The sequence below is a fragment of the Lissotriton vulgaris genome, chromosome 7 (assembly GCF_964263255.1).
Source record: "Lissotriton vulgaris chromosome 7, aLisVul1.2, whole genome shotgun sequence".
Taxonomy (NCBI): Eukaryota; Metazoa; Chordata; class Amphibia; order Caudata; family Salamandridae; genus Lissotriton; species Lissotriton vulgaris.
Window position 1 is genome coordinate 1,606,794,530 of NC_141695.1, and position 24,159 is coordinate 1,606,818,688.

Sequence of the window (24,159 nt, forward strand, 5' to 3'; positions counted from 1 at the left end):
AAAAAAAATTGCACTGCAACAGAAAGCAAATTACAGATAAGGAAGCAGGTGCCAGACTGGATTTTAAAGCAGTGACACATTAATAAATCAACCGCAAATTAATTCATGTCAGTTGAAGCAGGCAGGTGTGCTTGCTTTTTCCCCCCATAATCTACAGTGATGATGAACCAGAGGGTGGCATTGATGTACCAGAGGGTGGCATGGGTGAAACAGAGGGTGGCAGGGGTGAAACAGAGGGTGCTGGGAACCTGTGATGATGAACTAGACGTAGAAACAACATAATCGTGACCGTTGTGAGCCGACATGTAAGTTCGCAATTGCGAACTGGTACAAAACCCTCGCGAACTGGCAGAAATCCTTGCGAACTGGCAGAAATCCTTGCGAACACAAAAAAAAATCTGCAAATTCGCGAGAATTCGCGGATTTTGCGGATTGCGAGTTCGCAAATTCGCAGAATTCGTGAACGCCAGATTCGCAAAATTCGCCCATGCTTAGGCCAAATGTCAAAACCTAGAGCACTGTATTCAAGAGAAGGCATCAACAATGGTGTTATGCCTGGTGCATGCCTAGCACTCATGGCTACATTTGTGCTTAGCTGGCAGTTACTAGATGCCACAGCAGGCCAAGGACCCTGAGGCAGAACACAGACCCATAGTTAACCAGTTGCAACAACGTGTGGTTATTCAACCATGAGCCACTTGCTTGTTTGCTAGCCTGTCTTGCCACAATGAGAATGTGACTACTTTGGAGAACAGCTGCATTAGTGTTATGTTCTTTGTGACCTCTTTCTTTTGCCATTTTACAAGCCACTGTGCTGTGCACCTTGCCTGACCCATTATCACTCCAAACCCTTCGCCCCCACTAGCGTCTGTGATCAGATGTAAGTGTGCTGTTGTCAACCAATGTCTCCCTGCAGATCAATATGCTATTAAAATCCAACAGGAAGGCTAGTCACTGCTTTGCGAAAGCTCTGCAGGCTTTTCAGCAGTGCAAAAAAGGAAAAATGATAATAACAATGTTATTATAATTGTATTTTTCCATGCTTCAGCCAGTTTTGGGTTGGGGCTTGACAGTTGTCACAGCAGCGGCATAGCGTAGGTGTAGTATGGCCATAGCGAAGCGTAATTTGTGCCCCCAATTTTGCGCCTGAAGAATTTTGTGCCTGGGGCAACCACCCCTGTGGCCCCACCCTTGCTATACCACTGTATTACAGCCAGCAGGGAAGGAGTGGTTGGTGCAGTTAAGTGCGCATGACGGTTTGGCCGGCTGTCTTGGGCAGGTTAAACTGTCATGCACACTTAGCATGTTCTATATCCAGCTGTATTGCACAGCCTGGGTGGAGAACATTCCCAGGCTCCCATTCCATATCCGAGCGCCAAACCAGGCTGCTCAGAACAATCAACCGGTCCATTGGGGCTGAGGGGCCACGCCTCTCCCCCTTTTGCCCCTCAGGAACAGTGTTGTGAGGCTGAACTAGGGTCAGTTTGACAGACACTGTTCACTTTCAGTTGAGGCAGCTAGGAGACAGACATGCTCTAAATGTGTAGGCTCCTGGCTGCCTGAGCTGAACTTTGCTGGGCGGAGGAAGTCATAGATCTTGTGGGTGTGACTTCCTCAGCTTAGCAAAGGTCCCTGAGGGGTAGTGTTACTGGTTGCCTCACACAAAGGGCACTTTCGTTTTAAGCCCTGAAGCGCCCAGGGTCGAGTGTCAATCAGTGACACTTCATCCCAGAGGGCGGTAGGATCAGCAGTCTCACTGACCCCATCCCACTCTGTCGTGACGTTCGGACTGCTGCCTTCCCTCATTGACTGATCTTAGTCCCAAGCCTCCCGGAACCTCAGAGGCAGAGCTGGCTGCAGGTAAGTGTGGCTTAGTGATTAGAGCGACAGACCCTGATGCAGAGATCTAGCCCGGGACCAGGTTTCAATTCCCCGCCTCGGCGGGTTATGGGCTCCAAATTCCACGGACCTGATAATTCTTGCCTCAGTGCCTATTCCAATCATGGAGTCCCACTCTGCAACTCTGGGCAATAGCTTACTTAATCTCCACAATGGCCCCCACAACGCTAAGGATGCCTAGCCTCCACCTTGGGGGTGCCCAGGAGTGGATGCCTCACAGGGAAAGCCAGGATGGGTTCCACAGCGGTATTCATAAAAGCGCCTTGAGACCCTTGCGGGTGAGTAGTGCGCTATACAAGTATCAATTTACAATTTTGTTTCTTTTAATTTAACGTTTGGTGCATGAGTACATATATGTATGAACGTTTGGTAAAGAGTGTAGTGAATGGATGTTTTTGTGTGTGTGCACGCATGTGTGTTAATGCATGGCTGTGAGTGTTATGGGTGCATGTGTGTGCCCCGTCCACCCTCCTCCATCCAAAACTTACCGGCTGCCACTGGGAGTCTCGGAGCCTGTGTGCTTCTGGTTCACAGAGGTGGCGGCCGGCCGGCTGGTAGGTAAGTGATATTTTGTTTTCTTTTTTTAATCCTCCCTCTCCCCGCAACACCACTACTGCAGTGGAGCAGCCTCCACTGAGTCTCACTATGGTTTATACACTACTACAAAGTTCTCTCTCTCTGGGACAAACAGATCCTCAGGTACTCATGGTGCCACTGCATGCTTATTATAGAGACTTTGGCAACTTCCTGTTTGCACAGGCCAAACAAAAGTGTGGCCATCTAACATTATCACCCCATGGTTCTAACCCACAAATGCCATCACTCATCACATTTCTTTTAAAAAGAGTATACCTGGAATACCATATACTGAGGCTATCCGTAGCTAGAACTTCTTATATACCCATATGAATATGAGAAGCAGGATGTTTGTGTTGCCAGGTGAGAGCTGCCTTCCGCACATTTAGGTTTCATGGGGCATGAAGAAGTGAGCAGTGGTTAGGAATGGTGATAAGAACAATAATAAAAAGGTTCGCCCATGTTCAGGTCAGGGAATCTGGGGAAGCCATGTCCATAGTGTTCAGCCATGGCCATAAAGTTCCCCCAGGTTCTTTGTTTTTTGTATCTCTAAACCTGTGACCTATGATGACTTTTGATGTCTGGTAATCTTGCTTCATCCATTCTCTGCATATGGAAAATGCTGTCTCCATTCACTTTCAGTACCCCTGTCACAACAGACAGTTTTGACACTTTGCCCAGCCACCAGACTGACACTGCACATCATAAATTATCTGTTGTAGTTGATACCAGTTACATACGTGTTGTGATATTTGGCTTTGGAACTGTATAGTATTCCCCGAAGGCAGAAATGTCTCATGTAGCATAATTAAGCTACACAGAAACCTAGCACCACCTGATCAACATTTCTGGGGTGTATAATGTTTGGCCTGAATGGTGACTGCTATTACATACGTTTCTTTTTTTCATAATGTTTTAATTGATTTCAAGAGAAAGAGGCGCATAGTAAATCACAACAGTAGTACAATGTCACGTAGAAGAACATTGAGTAAATATCGGTGTACATGGCCATGCTGTTGAATATGTAGAGTCAGGACCGCTAAATGGAGGTTCAACTGCGGATGTGGCTAGGGCCCATAAAAAGGAGGATATTACACTGCTCGTTTAAGCGATGCAACCACCCGCTGGACACTGGGTGCTGAAGAGTACACTGTGAGCAGATCCAGTGTGTATGTGTGATCAAACAACAAAAGGAAAGAACAATACAGAACAGTGTTTCTCCACCTTAAACCAGAGGTAGTGCATATTACCAGTAACCGTGCAATGAACATAAGAGTGTGTAAGAGCTGACGAGCTGTGCAAGGCGGGGTGACTAAGGGCCATATGTATGAACACATTTTCCCATAGACACAGAATGGGTAAAACCCTTTGATACATCTGGCCCTCAGTGGCATAACGAAATTGCATGAAGCATGACAAAACTGCATAGAGGGGGCTCCCCGTGCTCTGGAACCAGTCAGGAGCTCTCAGGCCCACCTATGCACAGTGCTGGAGAGGCCCCCCTGGAGCTCGGGCCCCCCGCACCGTGGAGGCTGCGAGAGATATTCTTATGCCACTGGGGTGACTCACGCCTAACATGTATGGTGCATTTATGACATTAGGGTCAGCAGGAACGACTCATGGGGGGAGTGGAGCCCATGTGAGGTGATGCGGAAGTGGAATGCTGGGTATGGCAGAGAGCTGTTGCATCCGAGGCATGGGAGATCTGGGACTCCTCGGTTATTGACAACAAATAGTCATATAGAAGTTGCAATATGCCCTCAGTTCTGAACGTTGGGGCTGAAGGAAGGCATACAGCTCGCTGGTAGAATCACAGTATACTTAGTTGTTAGGCCAGTCTTTGGCCATAGGTGGGCATCCTTTACCCACAGTGTAATGCAATGTCATGCTTGGCTAAGAGGAGGGACATTGCAATGAAGCGTCGGATGCTTTTCGGGATATCCAGCACGTAGCCCAGCAGGGTCAAGAGCAAATTCAGGTTTGGGTCAATATGGAGTCATCATGGCCGACTGGGAAAGACCCCACTCCAGTAATGTGCAATGTACCTGCATGTCCATCACATGTGTATAAAGACTGCTCCTGTGACGTGGCATTTCAGGCAGTCGGGCTGTATCCTGTAATTAAATCTATGTTAATCATTGTGAGTAATATAAGCTTGCCATAGAAATTTGAAGTGTATTCGTTTATGACGATGATTGGCTGACACCAATCGAGTTTGTGCACAGCAGGCAGCCCACATCTTGCCCATCCGTGGGTGTCCCAGTTCTTCCTCCAAGGAACCCCTGAGCCTAACATCCTGAGAAGGGAGCATGGCTATGCTTTCGTGATTTAATTTCGATACCAGTTGCCTCCTGCCACTGTCGTTTATCACCAGAGTCAAGGAAGGGAATTTGTCCTGTGCTAGTGGTTATGTTGGAATATTTGCTCGCAGTGCACTGTGCACTCGGTGCATTTTAAATAACAGATGATAATGGTGGCCGTGTTGAAGCGGGCATCTGTAGCATGCATAAGAGTGTGGCCATACAGGAAGAGATCCCTAAAGTGTGAAGACCATAGCGTGACATGGTGATTTTACCCAGGGTTTCACAGGTGATGAGGGTCCAGGGGTTGTCTGACAATATTAGTGAGGGTGAGTAGACCATGGAGTCTCACAATATTCGCTGGAGCTTTCATCAATGGTCAGCATGTGATGGGCAGGGTTTGGATGTCATTAGGATCTAGAGGGATCTCACCGGGAGGATAGAGGCCAAAGGTGTCAGTGCAGCCTGCACTATTTCAGGTTTGGTATAAGGAAGCCTGGCATTCTCATGATACCAATGGTGTGCATACTGGCACTGCGCTACCAGATAGAAGAGGTGCAAATATGGCACTCCAAATTCACCTGGCTCATATAGGAGTACCAGTGTATCCCATCTGGCGCAGTGTCGCCTACCAGCCCAAACGAGCCGAAGGAGTAGGCCATATAGCCATATAGCACAAAAAAGAATGAGTTTGTGAGTGGGATGAAGATATTCCGAAAGAGGTAAAGAAATCGGAGGAGCACCACCATTTTTATGATCGCAATTTGTCCAGCCATTGATAGTAGTAGGGGAATCCATCATGCCACCTGCATATTTATTGTGTCAATTGCTGGGCCATAGTTGAGGCGCACCACCTGCTCCTTATTCTGATGCGGAAAAATGTCTAAGGGCCAGATGTAGGTCACCAAATACTGGTCGGTAATGGGCGATTCCGGCCGTTACCGACCGGTATTTTGTGATTGAGATGTAGGGGGCCTTAAATTTACCGATTCGGTATATTTACAGAATCTGTAAATTTACCGATTCTGTAAATTACGGAATCTGTAAATTTACCGAATCTCAAATTTGTGATGTAGGTGGCACTGAAAACAGTGCCACCGGTCCTTAAGAATTCGTCATTTACCATGACATACTATGTCATGGTAAATAGCGAATTCCTGTGTACATGCACATCTGTGCATGTACACCTGTGCCATGTGGCACACATACATGCCCTAAGGGCATGTATGTGTGCCACATGGCACACAAGCCAGAATCAGGGGTGCAACAGGGTGTCAAAGTGACACCCTGTCCCCCTTGCAAATTCTGTATTATTACCGAATCGGTATTTACCGATTCGGTAATTGACATTGATTCCTATGGGCCTCAAGGCCCATAGGAATCAATGGCAATTACAGAATCGGTAAATACCGATTCATTAATTACCGACTCATACCGATTCGGTAATTAATTTGGTAAAATTACCTACATCCCGATTGCCAGTTCTTAAATACCGAATCGGTATTATTCGGTATTTAAGAATCGGTAATCTGAGATTACCTACATCAGGCCCTTAATACTTAACCGGGCCATCGCACCAGTTCAGAGGGAATTCACAGCGAGAAGGCGTGGTGATTTCAGTAACTGTAATATTTTGCATTTTGACCAATTGATCTGCAGGCCAGAGTGGCCTCCAAAGCGGACCACTTCTCGAAGAACCGGGGCTAAGTTGTCTGCTGGGAGCTGTACAAACAGCAGCACATCATCGGCATAGAGTGATATGAGAAGGGGGCCCACTTTAACCCCTTGCATGCTGCCGCGATTCCGCGCCTGTGCGGCAAAATCACGAGTGGGCGGGTTCATGAAGGCCCCCAGCCGTCATCAGCACACGAGCACCGTAGTGCATGACGGATGGGGGACGTCATCAGCATGCAAGGGGTTAAACTGCAAGTTGCAGTGAATATGATCTTGTAGGAGGTGTCAGACTAGAGGGTCCAAAGCTATTATAAAAAGCAATGGAGACCGGGGACAACCCTGCTTCTTTCCATGCCTGGCAGGTAAGGGGAGGGTCAGGGAGCCATTGCCTTTACGGCTAGTGTGTAAGAGATTACTCAGTGAGTAGAACCCGCAGGGAATACATAATTTATGATGGGTAGCATGAAGAAATGGCCAATCCAGGGAATCAAATGACTTCTCAGCGTCCAGTAAGCATATCCTGGCCGGGATATCGGGGGAAATCTTATTAAGCACAGAGCTGGCACGCAGATTTGAAGATGTGGGTCAGAGTGGAATGAAATCTGATTGTGTGGGTGGTAATATTTGTTCCATTAGGAGGGATAGACAATTGGAGAGCACCTTGGCCAGTATCTTTTTGTCAAAGTTTAGGAACAATAAGGGTCTATGTGGTCTGCAGTATTGCAGATCTTTACCAAGTTTGAGAAGCAATGTTATTGCAGCTTCCTGCATGGCTGGAGAGCGAATGCTGGTCTCTAGGGACTCAGCATACACGGACAATAGTCTTGGTACCAGGAGATTTTCAATTGTTTATAGAATTCCCAGGCGAATCCATCCAGGCCAGGTGCCTGGGAGCCATCCAGGGAGTCTATGGCTTGAACGATTTCCTCGCTGGAGATAGGCTCAATGAGGAATTGTTGCTGACTGGTAGGCAGCCACACTATGGCCACCTCCTTCAAATAAGTCATCTGGGCTGTCAAATCCCCAGAGAGTCGAGTGGCATAGAGGCATGTGTAGTAGTAAAATATAGACAACAGAACAGCCTCATTAGGGGTCACTTTCAATCCACCATCAGAGTATAGCTCGGTAATGTACGAGGAGCCCCTCAGGGGTGCAAAAGATTAGCCAACATTCATCCTGGGAGCTCACCCTCCCCATACATGTGGGCTCTGGCATATCTCCCCAGAAGGAGAATGTCGCATTTAGCTAGCACATTTAAGCAACTATGGATCATCGTGTCGCTGGTTGGTTACTGAGTCCAGCTCAGTCAGTTCCCTCTCAATGCATGCCAGACCCTCACACGTGTTGTGTAGCACTCCAGAATGCTTACAGAAGCAGATACCCCTAATGTAAGCTTTAAATGCCTTCCAATAGGGTGGCTTGCATGTCCACCAAGCCGTCATTAAGTTGGAAATTAAGGCACCACCGCCATCTGCAGTTCAGTGTGGAAGAGCACATCCTGTAGCGCCAATGTAGGGAAAATGCCACTGCCTCTCCAACCACTGCCAAATGGGGCCTCCACGGTGACACGCAATGGCGCATGATCTGAGTGGGTGCGAGTTAAATGTTCGACTGTGCCAGCCACAGGCACAAAGTCACAGACACGATACAATAATCATTGTGGAACCATGTACTGTGAGGGAGGATTTGTGGGTATATTCAAGTGGCAATGCACCTATCAGATGCAGGGCATGCCTAAGTGCATGTGTCACACATGTTGTGCACTATAAAAAGTGATTGTGGTTTGCCAGCCAGGGAGAGGGCTATGGAATCTAGAGATGCATCCATCAACAGGTTGACATCTCCACCAAGAAGTATATGGTCAGAATCCAGTCACCCAATCTGGGTGTGTAATGTCTGGAAAAACCCCAGTGAGTCTACATAAGGGCCATATATATTTCCCAACAATATGGAATGTCCTGACAGAGCCCCTGTGACTGGGGCGTATCTGCTGTGTTCGTCTAGGATAGAACCTGAGGAACAAAGCAGCAGATTCTTGTTAATTTGAATGTATACATCCCGGGAATATGTACTGTAACAGGAGTAGGAGCGATGTGGGCCCAATGTTTATGCAAATGTATGTGAACTCCCAGGAGGAAGGGGCGTTTCTTGTAGCAAGGCAATCTGCATGCCGTGGCATGTTAAATACTGCAAAGCTTGTTTATCTTTCTGCGGGGTATTCAGGCCTCTGATGTTCCAAGTGATTTCAACTGGTCGCAGCTCAAACGATCTTGTGGTTACCATTGGACAGCTTGAGTGTTTCAGTGTAAAAGTGTGTGTAGAGAATACTAATAAAAATTAGCAACTGTGAAGAAACAACAAGGAAAAGTTCAAAACGGACCTTTTCCCCCACACACCCGGCCACAACTAGCCCGGCGAATCCCCAACAATCATTTCCATGAATATGCAAAAGGAAATCAATGATCATAACAATGTATACCAATGGGGGTGGCAACGCCACAGCAGTAGCCCAGTTGTAGTCAGATCCATGTAGACATTTAGTAGACTGACACCCTGGAAATGGAATGTGTAGTAAAGTATAGGGCATGCGGTTAATCTGGGTGCAGGGACCGGAAGGAATTGTCCACAGGACCATTGGTAGGGGGCACATCAGAGTCAATCAGTGGGGGGAGGAGATTACCTTGAGGGAAAAAGGTCTGCACTTGAAATTTGAGTGCGTATCTGGGGGGGACCTGTCAGGAGTGGACCTCAGTGAGGATGTATGGTCTTTTGGGTATTGTTTGCAAACGTTTTGCGCTGCTGCTGGGGTATTAAAGAAGTAAACCATTCCATGCACATCCACCCTGATACATGCAGGAAATAGCATCCCGTATTGGGGGCCCATTTTCTGCAGGGAAGACTTGACATCGGCGAATTTCTGGCAGGCGTCATGCACCACCATGGTGAAGTTAGAATACAGAGAAATCGTGGAGCCCTGCCTCTGCAGTGGACCATTTTCATGGGGCAAGCACAGGGCCACATCGTGGTCCCGAAAGTTAAGCAGTCTGGCAATGATCGGTCTCGGAGGGTGGCCTGGGGTGGGACGGGTACCCAGGGAGCAGTTGGCACATTTGACAACAGATGTGGATGTGAAGTGAAGCATATCGGTCAGCAATTTCTCAACAAACAGATCCAGAAGACTGGTTTTGGCAGATGGGGCTTCCCCCATAATGCTCAGATTATTGCTTCGACCCCACACCTCCAGGTCTTCGTTCTTAATGGTCAAAGATTTCAATATTTTTTCTAGTCTCTCCAACTGCTTGATGGTTTGTGCATCTCCGTCCTCGAGACCAGAGACCGCTTCTCCACTCCATTTAGCCTGGTGTTTTCAGCTTTCAAGTTGTCCGCCCTTGGTGTCAGGTGCCCAGTGAGTGCATCAAACTGACCCAAAAGCCTCCCCCGAGGTCTGCCATTATGGCATCTGCGCCAGTTAGCTGGTCAGGTTACGGACCGTACACAGCCCCCTTTTCAGCCATGAGTGCTGAGTCAGAAGAGTCTGTTTGTTTAGGCTTGTCGAAGGTTAGTTTTCTTTGTTTCGGGTCCCCACGTTCCATTTCTGGGGAGAGGTGTAGGGGGAAGTGCCACACAGGAGCGCATCACCCCAGCAGACCATTGCGGACAGCCTTCTCAAGTTGTCAGTGTAGGAGCTAGGGTGTAAGGTGTTGATGTTGGGTATGAAAAGGTAGGTTGCATATGGGGGTTCACACCCCGGGTTTGGCAAGCACAGGGGTAGAATAGAGCAATAGAGTCCAGCAGGTGTTGCATGCAGCAAGAACACATAGGTATCCCAGGTTCCAGCCAGGTGTAAGTGATTGCTGCTGATGTGTAATCTGCACTGGTCCCTCAAGACTCAAATGTAGTTTGTGTCCGATGCAGGGCAGGGAGGTATGGGCCAGAAGGGCCTCTGGCTATGCTGATTGGGGCGAAGGTATGACATGCAGTAGCATGGAACAGAATAGGATGTGTCGGATTATCCCAGTGTGGTAGACATGGTCCTATCTTCAGGGGCGTATTGGCAATGCAGGCATTCGGGCAACGGCCGAAGGGCCGGTGTCTCTGTGCCCTCTGTGGGCCGTTTTTTTTCTCCCCTTTCCCAGGAACACAGTGAAGCTGCATTCATTTCTATGTCTCTGTCTTCGTGCCCTCTGTGGACTAGGAAAGGGGAGGGAAAAAAAACGGCCCACGGAGGGCACGGAGACAGAGACAGATAAATGAATGCAGCTTCACTATGCGGCCGCAGCGATTATCTGCTGTTGCCTCTCCTTCACCCCCTGCCCTGCAAAGCAATCATGCTGAGGTTTGCTGGGGAGGGGGTGATTGTTTGCAAAAATCGGTCTCCCTGGGGGCTAGGTGTTGCTCAGGCCTTTGAGCCATTTTCACCTCGGCCCCCCTGGGGCCCACGCAGCACATGAACAGTGTTAGTTTTAACACCTCACCCACAGCCCTTCACATTCAGGGCATAGTGGGCGAGGAAGAATGGGTCTCGCTGTGGGGGCCAGGTGATCTTTGCAACTTGCACCATCTTCACCTCAACCTCCCATTGGCTACCATGGATGACCCAGCAGCTGTGTTTTGTGCTCCCCTGCCAGGACATTGCCCTGAGGCCTGGAGGTCTGGGGAGGGCTGATTAATTTACTAATTGCAGGGGCCTTACTGCTATTCATGTGCTCCTGAGCTGAAGGTCTGGGGAGGGCTGAGTAGGTTAGTAATAGCAGGGGCTCTGCTGCTTATTAGGTGCTCCTTCCCTGGAGGGCTCGAATAATTTTGTGACAGAAAGGGGCCTTGCTGTTTTTTTAGTTGCTCAGCATGTAGGCCATTGTCACATTGGCCCTGAGTCCTGCGCAAGAACAGTATCCTCTCACTTTCATTCCTTGTCTGAGCCAAACATCTTAAGTATTTTGGGGGCCCTGGGCCAAACATATTTTTGGGCCCCTGTTCGGAACAGATTTGAATTTATAATCCAATTTCTGCTCTTTGATGGCCTCTTTCAGATGGTCAATGGACAGTGCACTACCATACTTGTCCAAATTCTTAATGTATTTACATCTAATATCCAAGGACATTGACATGTATTTTCAATATTACAACACAGTAAAAGCTCACTAAAATTACTGAAAATAATCTCAGTGACATCCTCCCATTTCTCATATGTGATGGCCTGTTTGATCTCAAAGACATTTTTTTTATGGATGTTGCATAAAACAAACACATTGTTCTGCAAAATCTCTGTAATAGGTTCTTACTCATCGCCCATTTTAAAAATACATTTGAAAAAATGGTATTTAAAACAATCTGTTTAAGGAGTATGCATGGTCATTAGGGCAAGATTCTTGAGTAATCCTCAGTCTCCCCATGGCCAAGACTTAAAGGCAGCAACACTTTTTTCGTCAGTGCCCGGGCCAAATTGTGATCCCAATCCGACCCTGCCTATCTTCACTGCTTTGCTAATTTCACAGCAGTCTGGAAGCACCGGGTCCAGGCCCCTGGCTCCAATGCCAGGTTGTTAGAAATGGGATCCCTGGCTGGCCAGGGCTTGCGCCAAAGTCAGTCAGAGACCACCACTCCTAAGTCAGGGCAAGGGAGTTACACGCCAAGATAACCCCTGCTCACCCTCTAGGTAACGTGGCGCGAGCAGCAAGGCTAAACTTGGAGGCGATATGAGTTAAGTATTTGCGCACGCACCCCAGCAACAACACCCAAGGCCCACCACAAAGGAAACTCCACACAAGGTTATATATAAAAATAGCCTTTGTATTACACCAAAACACATTAGATAAAACACACACTTTACAATGTGCCAGAGGCAAGGGCAGAATTTGCAGGGGATATTTACAAGACAGGGCCACCTGGACCACTGTCAGGAATCAGCACTTTTAGAAGTTAGCACTTTTAGCACATAGAATTAAAACTGTAGTACAAAAATAACATATAGCACACAACCAGTCACTACTAGTACCAGGTGAGCACCACCTATGCAATCCTCACTATCCTAGGAGATCACACAAGGAACCTGGGCCTCGCTAGTACCACCTGTACTAGCAAGAAGGAAACCACCCAAGTATCGCTATACCTGTAGGGGTCTAAGGAAGGAAACACATGATGCATCACAATACATTCAGCGGTGTAAAAGGACAAAGCACATGACGCATAAAAATACCTTCAGAGGTGCAAGGAACAGCAAACACAATAGCGCAAAATCCACATTAGCCACCACCTGTGGCAGTCCCTGTGTCCCAATGTCAGGGCCTAAACGTGGCAGCTGCCCACGAAGTGCTGGGCAGCTGTGTTAAGGTGCTGGGGCCAACGTTGGAGCCTCGCAGGCTCTGAATAAACAAAATGTCCCCCTGAGCCTCTCTGGGCTCTAAGCATGAATGTGGCACCTTTGAGCCTCGCTGGGCTCTGGAATTAAGAATCGCCCCCTCGAGCCTCATGGCTCGCAACCAGAAAATGCCCCTGAGCCTCGCAGCCTCTGAACACCGGAGGGGGGGGGGGCGCGGGCACCGACAATGTGCCCCGACAAGGTAGAGCCTCTCCGGCTCTAAACAACTGCCCCCTGAGCCTCTCTGGGCTCGTTCATCAAACAAATGCTGCCTCTTCGATGGAGCCCCCCTCCTGGGGACTCGAAGCAGCTCTGGCCCCCAAGAGCCTCTGGGCTCGAACAGAATGCAGCCTGAGCCTCTCCGGCTCTGAAGTAGTGCCCCTGCCGTCGGAGTCCTTCCCTGGGACTCGGAAAGGAAATGCCCCCTGAGCCTCCCCTTGCCCGTGACACTCACCGTGCTCTCAGGCGGAGGCTCCTCGGTTCCTCTGGCTCTGCTCCCGTCGGGTGGGGAACTCCTCCCTTTCGTGCTCCGCCCGGGGCACACGTCCAGGCTCCTCGGCGGGACACCCCGGGGCTCTCTCTCTCTCCCTCAGGAGCCCCGGAGGAGACGGCCACTTCCTGCTTCTTGCTGTGGGGGCGGGACTTCCGCTCCTTCTTCCTGGCGCCGCGCAGTGATTGGCCGACGGGCGCTAGCACTTCCGGGTCGTCGCGGGCAGCGCGGCGGCCCGTTTCAGGCACTGCAGGCGGGGGATCAACTTACCGAGGGGTGGGCTCCCTCGAGGCAAATCCGTAAATAGCGGCAAGGTCACTCGACAATAAGCGAGGTGGGCACTCGCCAGGGCAGCAACACAGCACGCAGGCAAAAGATGCCGGGTGGGCACCGGCAAAAGCACCCAGAGCGCTCCCAAGAGCTAAATGAAATTTAAAGCGCTCCCTGCGCTAAAATGGCAAATAAAGCGCTATTAAGCGCTGGGTCACAACAAAGCGCTCTCAAGCGCCAAAAGGCAATCCAAAGCGCTCCCAGGCGCTAGGGGCCAACAAGCCCAGCAAAAGTCCTTCTAGGCAGGTAGGGGGGCAAGGCTGGGCCCAGAGCCAGCTCACTGGGTCTACAGGCAGGGAGACAATCCAAGTGGCGGTCCTCTGGCCCAGCGACAGCAGCAACAGCCCCCTCAGGATCCTGGAAGAGAACAACATCTGTGGGGACACAGCCCCATTTTCATACACCTAAATCCTTTGTTTGGAGGTGCAGGGTGGGGGAGAAACCAGTCGCAGCTGATTTGGGAGTACCCTTAATGGCCCAACCACCCCTTTCTTTCACTGGCAAGGCTAGGGTCATCAGTCACACCACAGGGGGGCGGAGCCAGCATTGTGTGGGGAAAACCCAGCCCATCCAGGACACAGCTACACTCCTCCCACACATCACTCATGCTAATCTCACACTCACCACCGGGCAGACCCACCCAGCCTTCCTGGAGCCAGGCTCACCAGCCTGCTCCAGCCAATCACACGACAGACATATTTTACTCTAATATGCCAAGTCCTAGAAGTGGCACTTCTACATATGACACACTCATGCAACACACACCATTGCGAAGCATTCACTCTCACGAGTTCACACATATCAGATTCGAACCTGTACACCCCACGCATCAGGAACTACCAGGGACACATACATTGCCCATGCATTCCTATGGGAGGGCAGGCCTATCTCATCACATGCACTCAGAGTGCGCACGCACTTTCCACTGGGACACAGTGAAAGTGCGCATAACCCAAAAAACACCATCACCAGGTCACTATTACAAGCAAAAAGTCTAGGGGTGAACCTGCCATAAGGGCCAAGTCCAACACAACCCCCTTCCAGCCAAAACGCAGGGGAGAACAATCACCACCGTGATGGACTTCCCTGCTTCGGGCGATAGAACACGGACGCGGGCCCGCAACTGCAGGGACACCCTCCTGTTCTATGCCACGGTGAACCCATGGGACTCCTTCTCAAACCACTGTCTGGACCAACTGGGCTACCCCACTGGTACTCCCAAGCTGTCCGCGGCCAGGACCAGGCCCTGGGCCACCCAGGTGCCACCGGTCCTTGCCTATTCACAGAGTGGGGGGTAGTAACCCCTGGTACATAGTAGCCATTCTCCACTCTTCCTGTCTGCAAGACAGGACTAGACTGCCACTGGTTCTCCAGCCTAGGGCCTACAACCTCAGGTGGACCAGGAGTCTCGGGGAAGGCTCTCCTCCCCCTACCTCTTCTTCTAGGGTTCCTCCTACTCCTGCGAGGGGTACCCTTACAACACCACTCCAACCCAGGGCTTATCCACTCAGGTTGTACCGGGGTCAGAGGTGGGCTCTCCCACCCTCTGCACCCCCTTCCAGAGGTCTGCCCTCTCCCAACTGGAGAGGTTCCTCTGGAAGAAGAACCGGTCAGGACACTGGTTACAGTTGTCCTACCCTTCAGGTCAGGCTGAACCTGAACCTGGCCTCCCAACCTCCGGTCTAAAACCTTTGGTGGAACAATTGCCTGGCACTCCAGGACTTCTGGGGACTCACACGCAATCCCCCTGAGGCTGACACATGACCCATGTGTCGTGTGACTGTCTGTCTGGCGCAGATCTCCCGTCCCCTGTCCACCTGACAGTGTGCAGAGATCCCCCAGCACAGAAGTGGCGCCACCCGGGTCCCCCCAAGAAGATCTAGCCCAACTGGCTAGTCCCTGGTCCACTGGTGCATCCACTGGGAAACTCATCCCCCAATCACTCCTCACTTCGGACCTCTGTGCACTCCCTCCTGGAGTAGCACTGCCGGACACTGGAACCCCTGGAGCTCTAGTTACAGACGCTCCAGGTTCCCTAGACACTAGGAGATCCTCCTCAAGTGTACTAACCGGACAGCATAGGTCCCTAACCTGGTGTTCCCTCAAGAAACCATCCAAGTCCTGAGGCAGGGCTTCGGGCGTCTGGGGACCCTCGGTCTCCCACTGACTCCTGCTCCACTGAGCCAGGTAGTCAGCCCCTCCACCTCTCTCACTATACTGGGACCTAGCTGGGCTACACTGAGCCTCTTCCACCACGCTGGGCTGGAAGATACCTATACCACTACTGTTGGACTCACTCACTAGGGACTCTAAAGAACCTCTAGCACTCTCCCAGCGGTCTGCTTCATCTGCAAGCTCACATGCGTCAGACAATCCACACCCCACCAGGTGTGTGCGCAACCCTGGAGAACAACAACTGAGCAGGTGCTCTTTGACAATCAGATCAAACAAGACATCAAAATCATCTTTCGTGTGAACCTTTATCCAATCAAACAGTGTATCACAACATTCATCCTCAAACTCCACCCAAGACTGGTGAGACAGTTTCCTACTGTCCCTGAACTTCACCCTTAACTCCTCCTCTGGGGAAACAGGTACCAGACTGGGGGAACTGGGACTGGGATTTCCTACACTGAGATTTAAATAGCTGCCACCACTGGACTCAACCCTCCCCGGGGAATCCAGACAATCAACACTGCGCGCAGGGGATAGTCTACCCTCCAGAGCTACTTTGCCTCTGGTGGAGGCCCTCTCAGCCTCCTCTATCCTTTCCTGCGCTAAGACCCTCTCAGTCTCTAGCTGTTGCTTCTTAACCTCCAGCTGTTGCTTTCTAACGCCCAGCTGTGCCATAGCCTGGGCATGCTCTAACTTGAGCTTCTCTAAAGCCAGCTGGTGCTCCCTTTCTCTCCTCCTATCTTCCAGCTCCTCTGGAGACAGGGAAAGGGATGAGGAGCTGCCTCCTACGCTGGACCCAGCAAGGGACTCCCTATCTATGGGGTCCTCACTATCTGCTGGCGTCCCTGTGCTATCATTTTCTTCCTCCTCCTCTCTTCAGGGCTCCCCACAGACCCACCACCCTCATGGTGTGAGACCCGGGCCCTTTCCTCACTGCGCTCAAGATCCCACTGACCCTTTTGCCATAGGATCAGGCTGCTCCTAAGTTCGGACTGAGTGTCTGACTCATCCACCCCTATGTCTCTCTCTTCACAGAACCTTACCAACTCTTCCATACTGTATCCAAACAGATCACAGAAATCAAAAGCAGGCTCCATTCTGGCGGACGTTCTAGAGAAGAGATTACACAGGGAACCTAGGGGTCTGAGCTTAACACAGGAGTACACAATTCACAAAGGTTCAGCAAGTTCCCTCTCCCAGAGAACTCACACTCACTTGCCTAGTGCCACACACCATTCATTCACACACAACCCCCCCCTCGGACTGGTAAGGCAGTTTCTACCACCCCTGATTCCTCAACCTGACCACATGTGACACAGGTACCAAACTCTGGGCGCGGGGCAGGGGAATAAATGTACTTGACACAATTGCACAATGATACCTTTAGGAGCACCTTCACACAGCTGCCCAGCACTTCGTGGGCAGCTGCCACGTTTAGGCCCTGACATTGGGACACAGGGACTGCCACAGGTGGTGGCTAATGTGGATTTTGCGCTATTGTGTTTGCTGTTCCTTGCACCTCTGAAGGTATTTTTATGCGTCATGTGCTTTGTCCTTTTACACCGCTGAATGCATTGTGATGCATCATGTGTTTCCTTCCTTAGACCCCTACAGGGATAGCGATACTTAGGTGGTTTCCTTCTTGCTAGTACAGGTGGTACTAGCGAGGCCCAGGTTCCTTGTGTGATCTCCTAGGATAGTGAGGATTGCATAGGTGGTGCTCACCTGGTACCAGTAGTGACTGGTTGTGTGCTATATGTTATTTTTGTACTACAGTTTTAATTCTATGTGCTAAAAGTGCTAACTTCTAAAAGTGCTGCTTCCTGACAGTGGTCCAGGTGGCCCTGTCTTGCAAATATCCCCTGTAAATTCTGCCCGTGCCTCTGGCACATTGTAAAGTGTGTTTTTATCTAATGTGTTTTGGTGTAATACAAAGGCTATTTTTATATATAACCTTGTGTGGAGTTTCCTTTGTGGTGAGCCTTGGGTGTTGTTGCTGGGGTGCGTGCGCAAATACTTAACTCATATCACCTCCAAGTTTAGCCTTGCTGCTCGCGCCACGTTACCTAGAGGGTGAGCAGGGGTTATCTTGGCGTGTAACTCCCTTGCCCTGACTTAGGAGTGGTGGTCTCTGACTGACTTTGGCGCAAGCCCTGGCCAGCCAGGGATCCCATTTCTAACATTGGTGGCAGCGGTGGGATAGAAACCAGTCGCAGCTGGTTTGGGAGTACCCTTAATGGCCCAACCACCCCTTTCTTTCACTGGCAGGGCTAGGGTCATCAGTCACACCACAGGGGGGCGGAGCCAGCATTGTGTGGGGAAAACCCAGCCCATCCAGGACACAGGTACACTCCTCCCACACATCACTCATGCTAATCTCACACTCACCACCGGGCAGACCCACCCAGCCTTCCTGGAGCCAGGCTCACCAGCCTGCTCCAGCCAATCACACGACAGACATATTTTACTCTAATATGCCAAGTCCTAGAAGTGGCACTTCTACATATGACACACTCATGCAACACACACCATTGCGAAGCATTCACTCTCACGAGTTCGCACATATCAGATTCGAACCTGTACACCCCACGCATCAGGAACTACCAGGGACACATACATTGTCCATGCATTCCTATGGGAGGGCAGGCCTATCTCATCACATGCACTCAGAGTGCGCACGCACTTTCCACTGGGACACAGTGAAAGTGCGCAGAACCCAAAAATCACCATCACCAGGTCACTATTACAAGCAAAAAGTCTAGGGGTGAACCTGCCATAAGGGCCAAGTCCAACACAGGTCATGTCGAAGATGGGGGCCTATGACGTGATGGAACTCCTCATGCAGGAGGTAGAGATGTGCGCATCATCCTAGTTGTGTGAGCTGCTGCCCAGAACTGGCAGGGCATCCAGCAGCAAGGGCAGAAGCAATGGCCCCCGCCAGAGGCCGCTGATGAATCAGCAATCAGGTAGGCAGAGCGAGGCCCTCCACATGCACTAAGTTAAGGGGAAGCAGCTGGTTCAGAGGGATGGGGCACCCCAATTGTGCCGCTGCAGCCCACCAGGGCTCCGCACAGTGCCCGTAATGGCAGCACGAGGCAGGGACTAGCACAGCAGCCCCTGAGGCCCCCGGGCAATAACATTCTCAGGAGAGGTGCAGTCAGCCACGTGGGCCATGGCAGCCCCAAATGAGCACAGGTTAGGCCAGGCCGCCTGTTACTCCGCAATTCTTGTGGGCGGGGCACTGTGGTTTTCTCCCCACCGATGCCCGCTGCTCCACATGGATGCCGGGGTAATCCAGTATTATGCCCAATTTAAAGTGGATGTGGGCTGGGGGCCTTGCTAGCACTAATTTCGGGCTGAGTCTTCCGGAGCTTCAGTGCCGCGCGAACATCTTAATTGCTGGCTAATCCCTGCCCCTCTGCTATTACATACCTTCCTGATAATTTATGTAACGCACCAAAATCAGAATACAATATTTGTGACAGATGTAAAATATGATACTTTATCCTGCCAAGTTCAATTCCTACTAAGTTTATTTCAGGCCTTTGAAGAGAATCAAATTATAATAGCTTGATACTTTGGCAACAACAGCAACTTCAGATTTACATATAGATAGAAATATATTTCCTTTCTAGATAGGCTATAGAATGCAGGAAGCACGCTGCTGTGAATTCGGTTTTCCAAGCAAACAAAAGGCTTTGTCTATAGTAAGAAAAGGAAACTTGCAATCTTGTTCAGAAGAGGTAAATTTTCTGAAAGTACAACAATATTTTTGGAGGTGCTTAGAAAAAGATTGTATGCAGATCAGAGTATTGCATCCTTCACAGAAGGGAAAAGGTCAAACAAGCAGTCGAATTATTAAATCATTTCTGGGGTAGTGCTTCATGCAGCTTCGAAATGTCCAACAACGGAAAATATTAGAAACAGAAAAATATTTAAATACTGGTATTAAGAAATCCCCCAAGTTAGCTGTAAATTTACAAAAGCTTAAGTCTTTCCTTATGTCAGAATGACATGAGTTTGCAACTCACATACAGATATTGACTAGAACCCGATTTGCTCCCTGTCAAGGGAGGTTGTGGTGAGATGTGAGAGGTTCAGCAGCACCTTTGGAACAGCTGTTTGCAGACAGTGAAGTAAAGGCAATCTCTACCTCCACCGGTAAAGTCCAGTGCTGAAGGACAGTCCACTGAGTAAGGGATTATGTCCGGCACAGTGTTAGAAGCGTCACCAGCCAGTATGCTGATTGGAAGAATTTGAGGCTTATTAAGAGTTAGACAGATGGAATACTCTGTCAAAACAGGACAGAGAATCCGTCTGCCATATAACAAATGTCATAGGCTACAATGCACTTGTTATATAGTTAATAGGACCTCCACCACTTTTGTGCCGGAGCGTCCGGACATGCACCGCATGTTCGACGGGGTATCCCATCCGCCAAACTCTACATAAGGCCCCATGTCTTTTCAGCTCTGGCAATGCCCAAAAGTCCCTGGCGATCAATCCATGCAATAAAATAAAACCTCTCAAGCAAAAGGTATTCTGGAGCACATTATTTGTGTTTAAGTGGTGTTCCTATTGACTTCCTCTGCAAGTGGCATGCGTGGGTATCCTAGGATACATAGGGCCAGGTTGCCTTTTTAATCACACCGTCTGGAGGATGGAATAAAGCACAGCATTCCACCTGGTAGGCATTTTTAATTCACAATAAAACCCCTCCAACTCTTATTTACTGTCATTTGGTGCATACCATTCAGTGTTCCCATGTATCTAACAGGTAGCAGCAAGTACCGTTCTGCAGCGGAATAAGAAGAACCCTATAATGATGCATGCCACCAATGGCTAACCCTATGGCACATTTAATATACTTGTAAATCCCTACTAGAGGGGTACCACATGAACCCAGGGTCTGTAGATTAAATGCTACTGGTGGACCTTCAGCACAGCCCTTGGACTTGGCCCCTTTTGCAGGGTCATCCCTGAACTTTTCACCTTCCTCCTGGTATTTTTTCTGACATGTGTTGGTGGTTTTTGGATTCTGGGCACTTTATCACTGCTGTCCAGTGCAAAGGGCATGTGCTCTCTATGGTAATGCATGGTAAGAATGGTCTTCACCTGTTTGGCTATTTTAATTTACCTATCAGTCCACAGTAATGCAGAATGTCATACACCCGGGGCCAGTAAATTAAATGCTACTAGTGGGCTTGCAGCGCTGATTGCCCCACCCACCGAAGTAGCCTTTCAAACCTGTCTCAGGCCTCTGCCATTGCAGGGCCTGCGCATGCAGTTTACTGCCGCTGTGACATGGCACATAAAATAGGTACCATGTCTGTGACTCCCCTTTACTACATATCAGTCACCCCTAAGATAGGCCCTAGCTAGCCCTCTGGGCAGGGTGCATTGTAGGTAAAAGGTAGGACATGTTCCTTAACTGTGTGGCATGTCCTGGTAGTGACAAACATCCATTTTGGTTTCTCACTACTGTGAGGCTGCCCTCTCATAGGAATGTATTGGGAATTTCCTGATTAATGTTTCCGTGATAATTCCTGATCTGAATGGAGTAGAGTGGTCAAGTTTGGTATGTTTGGAATAGTGGTAATAAATGCTGCACAATGGCGTTCGCAGATTTAGATTTAAGAAATGCAACTTTTAGAAGTGGGCATTTCTGTATGTTATGTGTCTTTGTGCCTGCCTGATGTGTATTGCATGTCTGACTCTGGAGTGACAGGGGCTGGGTGAGTCAGCACTAGGCTGAATAGGCCAATCTGCTTTGAGTGGTGGGAGGAGTAGCCCCTGGGACTGAAGGGGACTGTGCCTGCCTTCCACAATGCTGGCTCTGCTCCCCTGTGGTGTGTCTGGGGCCAGAGCCTACACTGAAAAAGGGGGTGGTGGTACACCTTTAGAGAAAGGTGTGAGTGCCCCTAGAACTGGTTTGGACCGGGTGCAGAACCCTGTGGCAGGGAGAGAACAAAGACACTAAGGGGTATAAGTATTGGGTCTGTGACCCCATGAAAATGGGCCAGTTGAGTGCTTACTGGAATTCTGCGGCTGGCAGGCTGCTGGAACTGATGCAGAGGACTGCTATGTGTGCCAGGAGGAACCGCCTAGGGACTGGACTATTATGGGGGGCTGGGAGGAGGGCTGCCCCCGTGTTCTGATGCCCCTGTTGCTGGCCTGCCTGTCTGCTCCCTGCCTCTGTGTCCCCCTAGCACTCTTCTAGGAGTGCTGTGGTACCCCTGGACTGGGCAGACTCATGTCCTTGGTTGCTTGGGGGTGCTTAGCCCTGGACCTGGGCTTGGAAGTGCTGCAGGAATCCTGTGTACTTGAGCCCCTGGCGTGGGCTTGTATTGTGATAGAGTGTGGTGGGCGCTTTCAACTTGATTTATTTTGAGCCCCCTGAAGTGGTCTCAACCTGCAAGGGTGCGGCGAGCACAAGGTATCCTCGCGCTGTGAGGAGACCAGCTGCAGGAGCCCTGGGGCCAGGGAAGCGTACAGTGGGCACTTCCCAGCTGATCACCGAGAGCCCGAGAAGGGGACTGAAACCTGGTGCAGCAGGTGCCGCCACGCCATGAAGGTAGAAGCCGGAAGCCAGGCAGTAACAGGCTGCATGACCAAGACTGGTTGTGAACGTGGCAAGGAGACCGGAGAAAGTGGATAGGTTCCAGTGCGGAGGAGCAACACCCTCTGAGAGTGAGCCTGGCTGGGAGGTGAGTTCCCCAGAGAAGAAGCCTTGTTGACGGAAACTCCGCTCCGTGTTCGTTGCAGCCGGAAGTCAGGCGGAGGTTGCCTGTCTGTGGGCGGGGCCGCTGCCGCCTTCCAGAGGGGAAGCAGAGACATGGTGTAGCCACCAAGGAGAGAAAGCAGCCACAATCCCCACGAGAAGCCTGGTCGGGTAAGACACAGGCCAGATCGAGCAGCCTCTCTTTCTGTGTTGGTGGTGCACTGGACGTGTGGGTGGATGGAATTAAGGAGCCATCCTTAATAGCGGGGCAGAGTGTGACGCCCTCCCTCCTCTTACTGCATACATACCTTGGGGGCAATCAGGGTTTGGAGAGCAGGACGGGGTGGCGACCCTCGACTGAGGTCCCGTTCCTGAAGTTATCATGAAGCCTTTTACGATACACGTGGGAGTGCAGTGATTTCATGATGGTGACATGCTTCCAAGTATCGGGTGATTATGAGACCTTGAACTGATCAGGTTAATGAGTGTCACCGTCTGGGACTGCTCAATGACGTAATATCATTTCAGAATTTATGCGAACTATTAGAGCGATGTTAAGGTACACTGCTGCTCATGATCAGGGTATAATGTGTGCTGTTAGGAACAGTCTTTATCAGAAGTGACTGCGTTGTGTTAATGATTTGGAAAACTGTTGCTAATTAGGATGTTTGCCTAATACGCAAAGTGTACCTTTACAAGTAGTTACTGGTGGTTTTCCATAACAATGAGCGGTGATGTTTAGTCATGATGTGTTATACCCTGATGTTATGAGGTGGGTTGGTCTGCACACCTCAGAAAGCTGCATCCACGTTTTCTGTAATGGTGGGAGACATACTTGATGGCATGGGATTTCCCTAATATGGGTGTGCTACAAGTGTTTTACTCTAGTGCACCAGGGATAATGTGTTTACATGAGGGTCTATGCTAAGTGCAATGTTAGCAGTAGTTACTGGTTGTTTCCTCTAACTTTGAGATATGTTGGTTATAACAGTGACCTGATTGGCCCTGTAATGTATATAATCCCCTGTAAAGTAATACCTGGTGCCAGGTGGCACAGTGTATATATGTGATTGAATTCTAATGTGTTTTATAAGTAATACAAAGGCTATTTTTATATAACCTTGTGTGGAGTCTCTTTTGTGGTGTGCCTAGTGTGTCGCTGCTGTGTGATTGGGTTGTGCAAATGCTTTACACATTGCCTCTGGGATAAGCCTGCCTGCTCGTGCCAAACTACCAATTGGGTGAGTAGGGGTTATCTTCAGTGCGTAACTCCCTTGCCCTGACTAGAGTGGTGGTTTCTGCCTGGCTTAGGTGCTTGCCCTAGCCAACCAGAAATCCCATTTCTAACACTTTTTAAAAAACATGTCTCAAGCCTAGCCTTGCAGCCTGTGTGTGCAGTTTTTAGTTTTTAAATTGCTATTATTACCATGCAAAATAAACCCTTTGCCAGGCCCAAACATTCGTTTCTTTTAATACATATACGTCACCCCTCTGGGATGCCCTTCACAGCCCAAAGGGCAGGGTGCAGTTCAAAAGTTGGGGATGTACTTTTACATTTTACATGTTCTGGCAGTGAAAAACTCCTAAATTAGTTTTTTTTACTACTGCAAGGCCTACCTATCTCATAGAATAATAT

General features: G+C 49.7%; 1 protein-coding gene across 3 annotated transcripts in view; it reads left to right on the forward strand.

Annotated features, from left to right (window-relative positions):
- OCSTAMP (osteoclast stimulatory transmembrane protein) overlaps positions 1 to 24,159 on the forward strand; it is a 114,382-nt gene that overhangs the window by 8,095 nt on the left and 82,128 nt on the right. Inside the window, exon 1 of one of the 3 annotated variants that reach the window (XM_086929025.1) lies at positions 22,410 to 22,694. The exons of 1 other annotated variant lie outside the window; for it this stretch is intronic. Coding sequence is in view for 1 of the 2 variants with exons in the window: in XM_086929024.1 (XP_086785150.1) it covers positions 22,957 to 22,973 (17 nt within the window). In the remaining variant the exon portion in view is untranslated. Of the gene's footprint in view, positions 1 to 22,409; positions 22,974 to 24,159 lie in introns of those variants that run through there. One more of the 3 variants, XM_086929024.1, reaches the window with a different exon arrangement.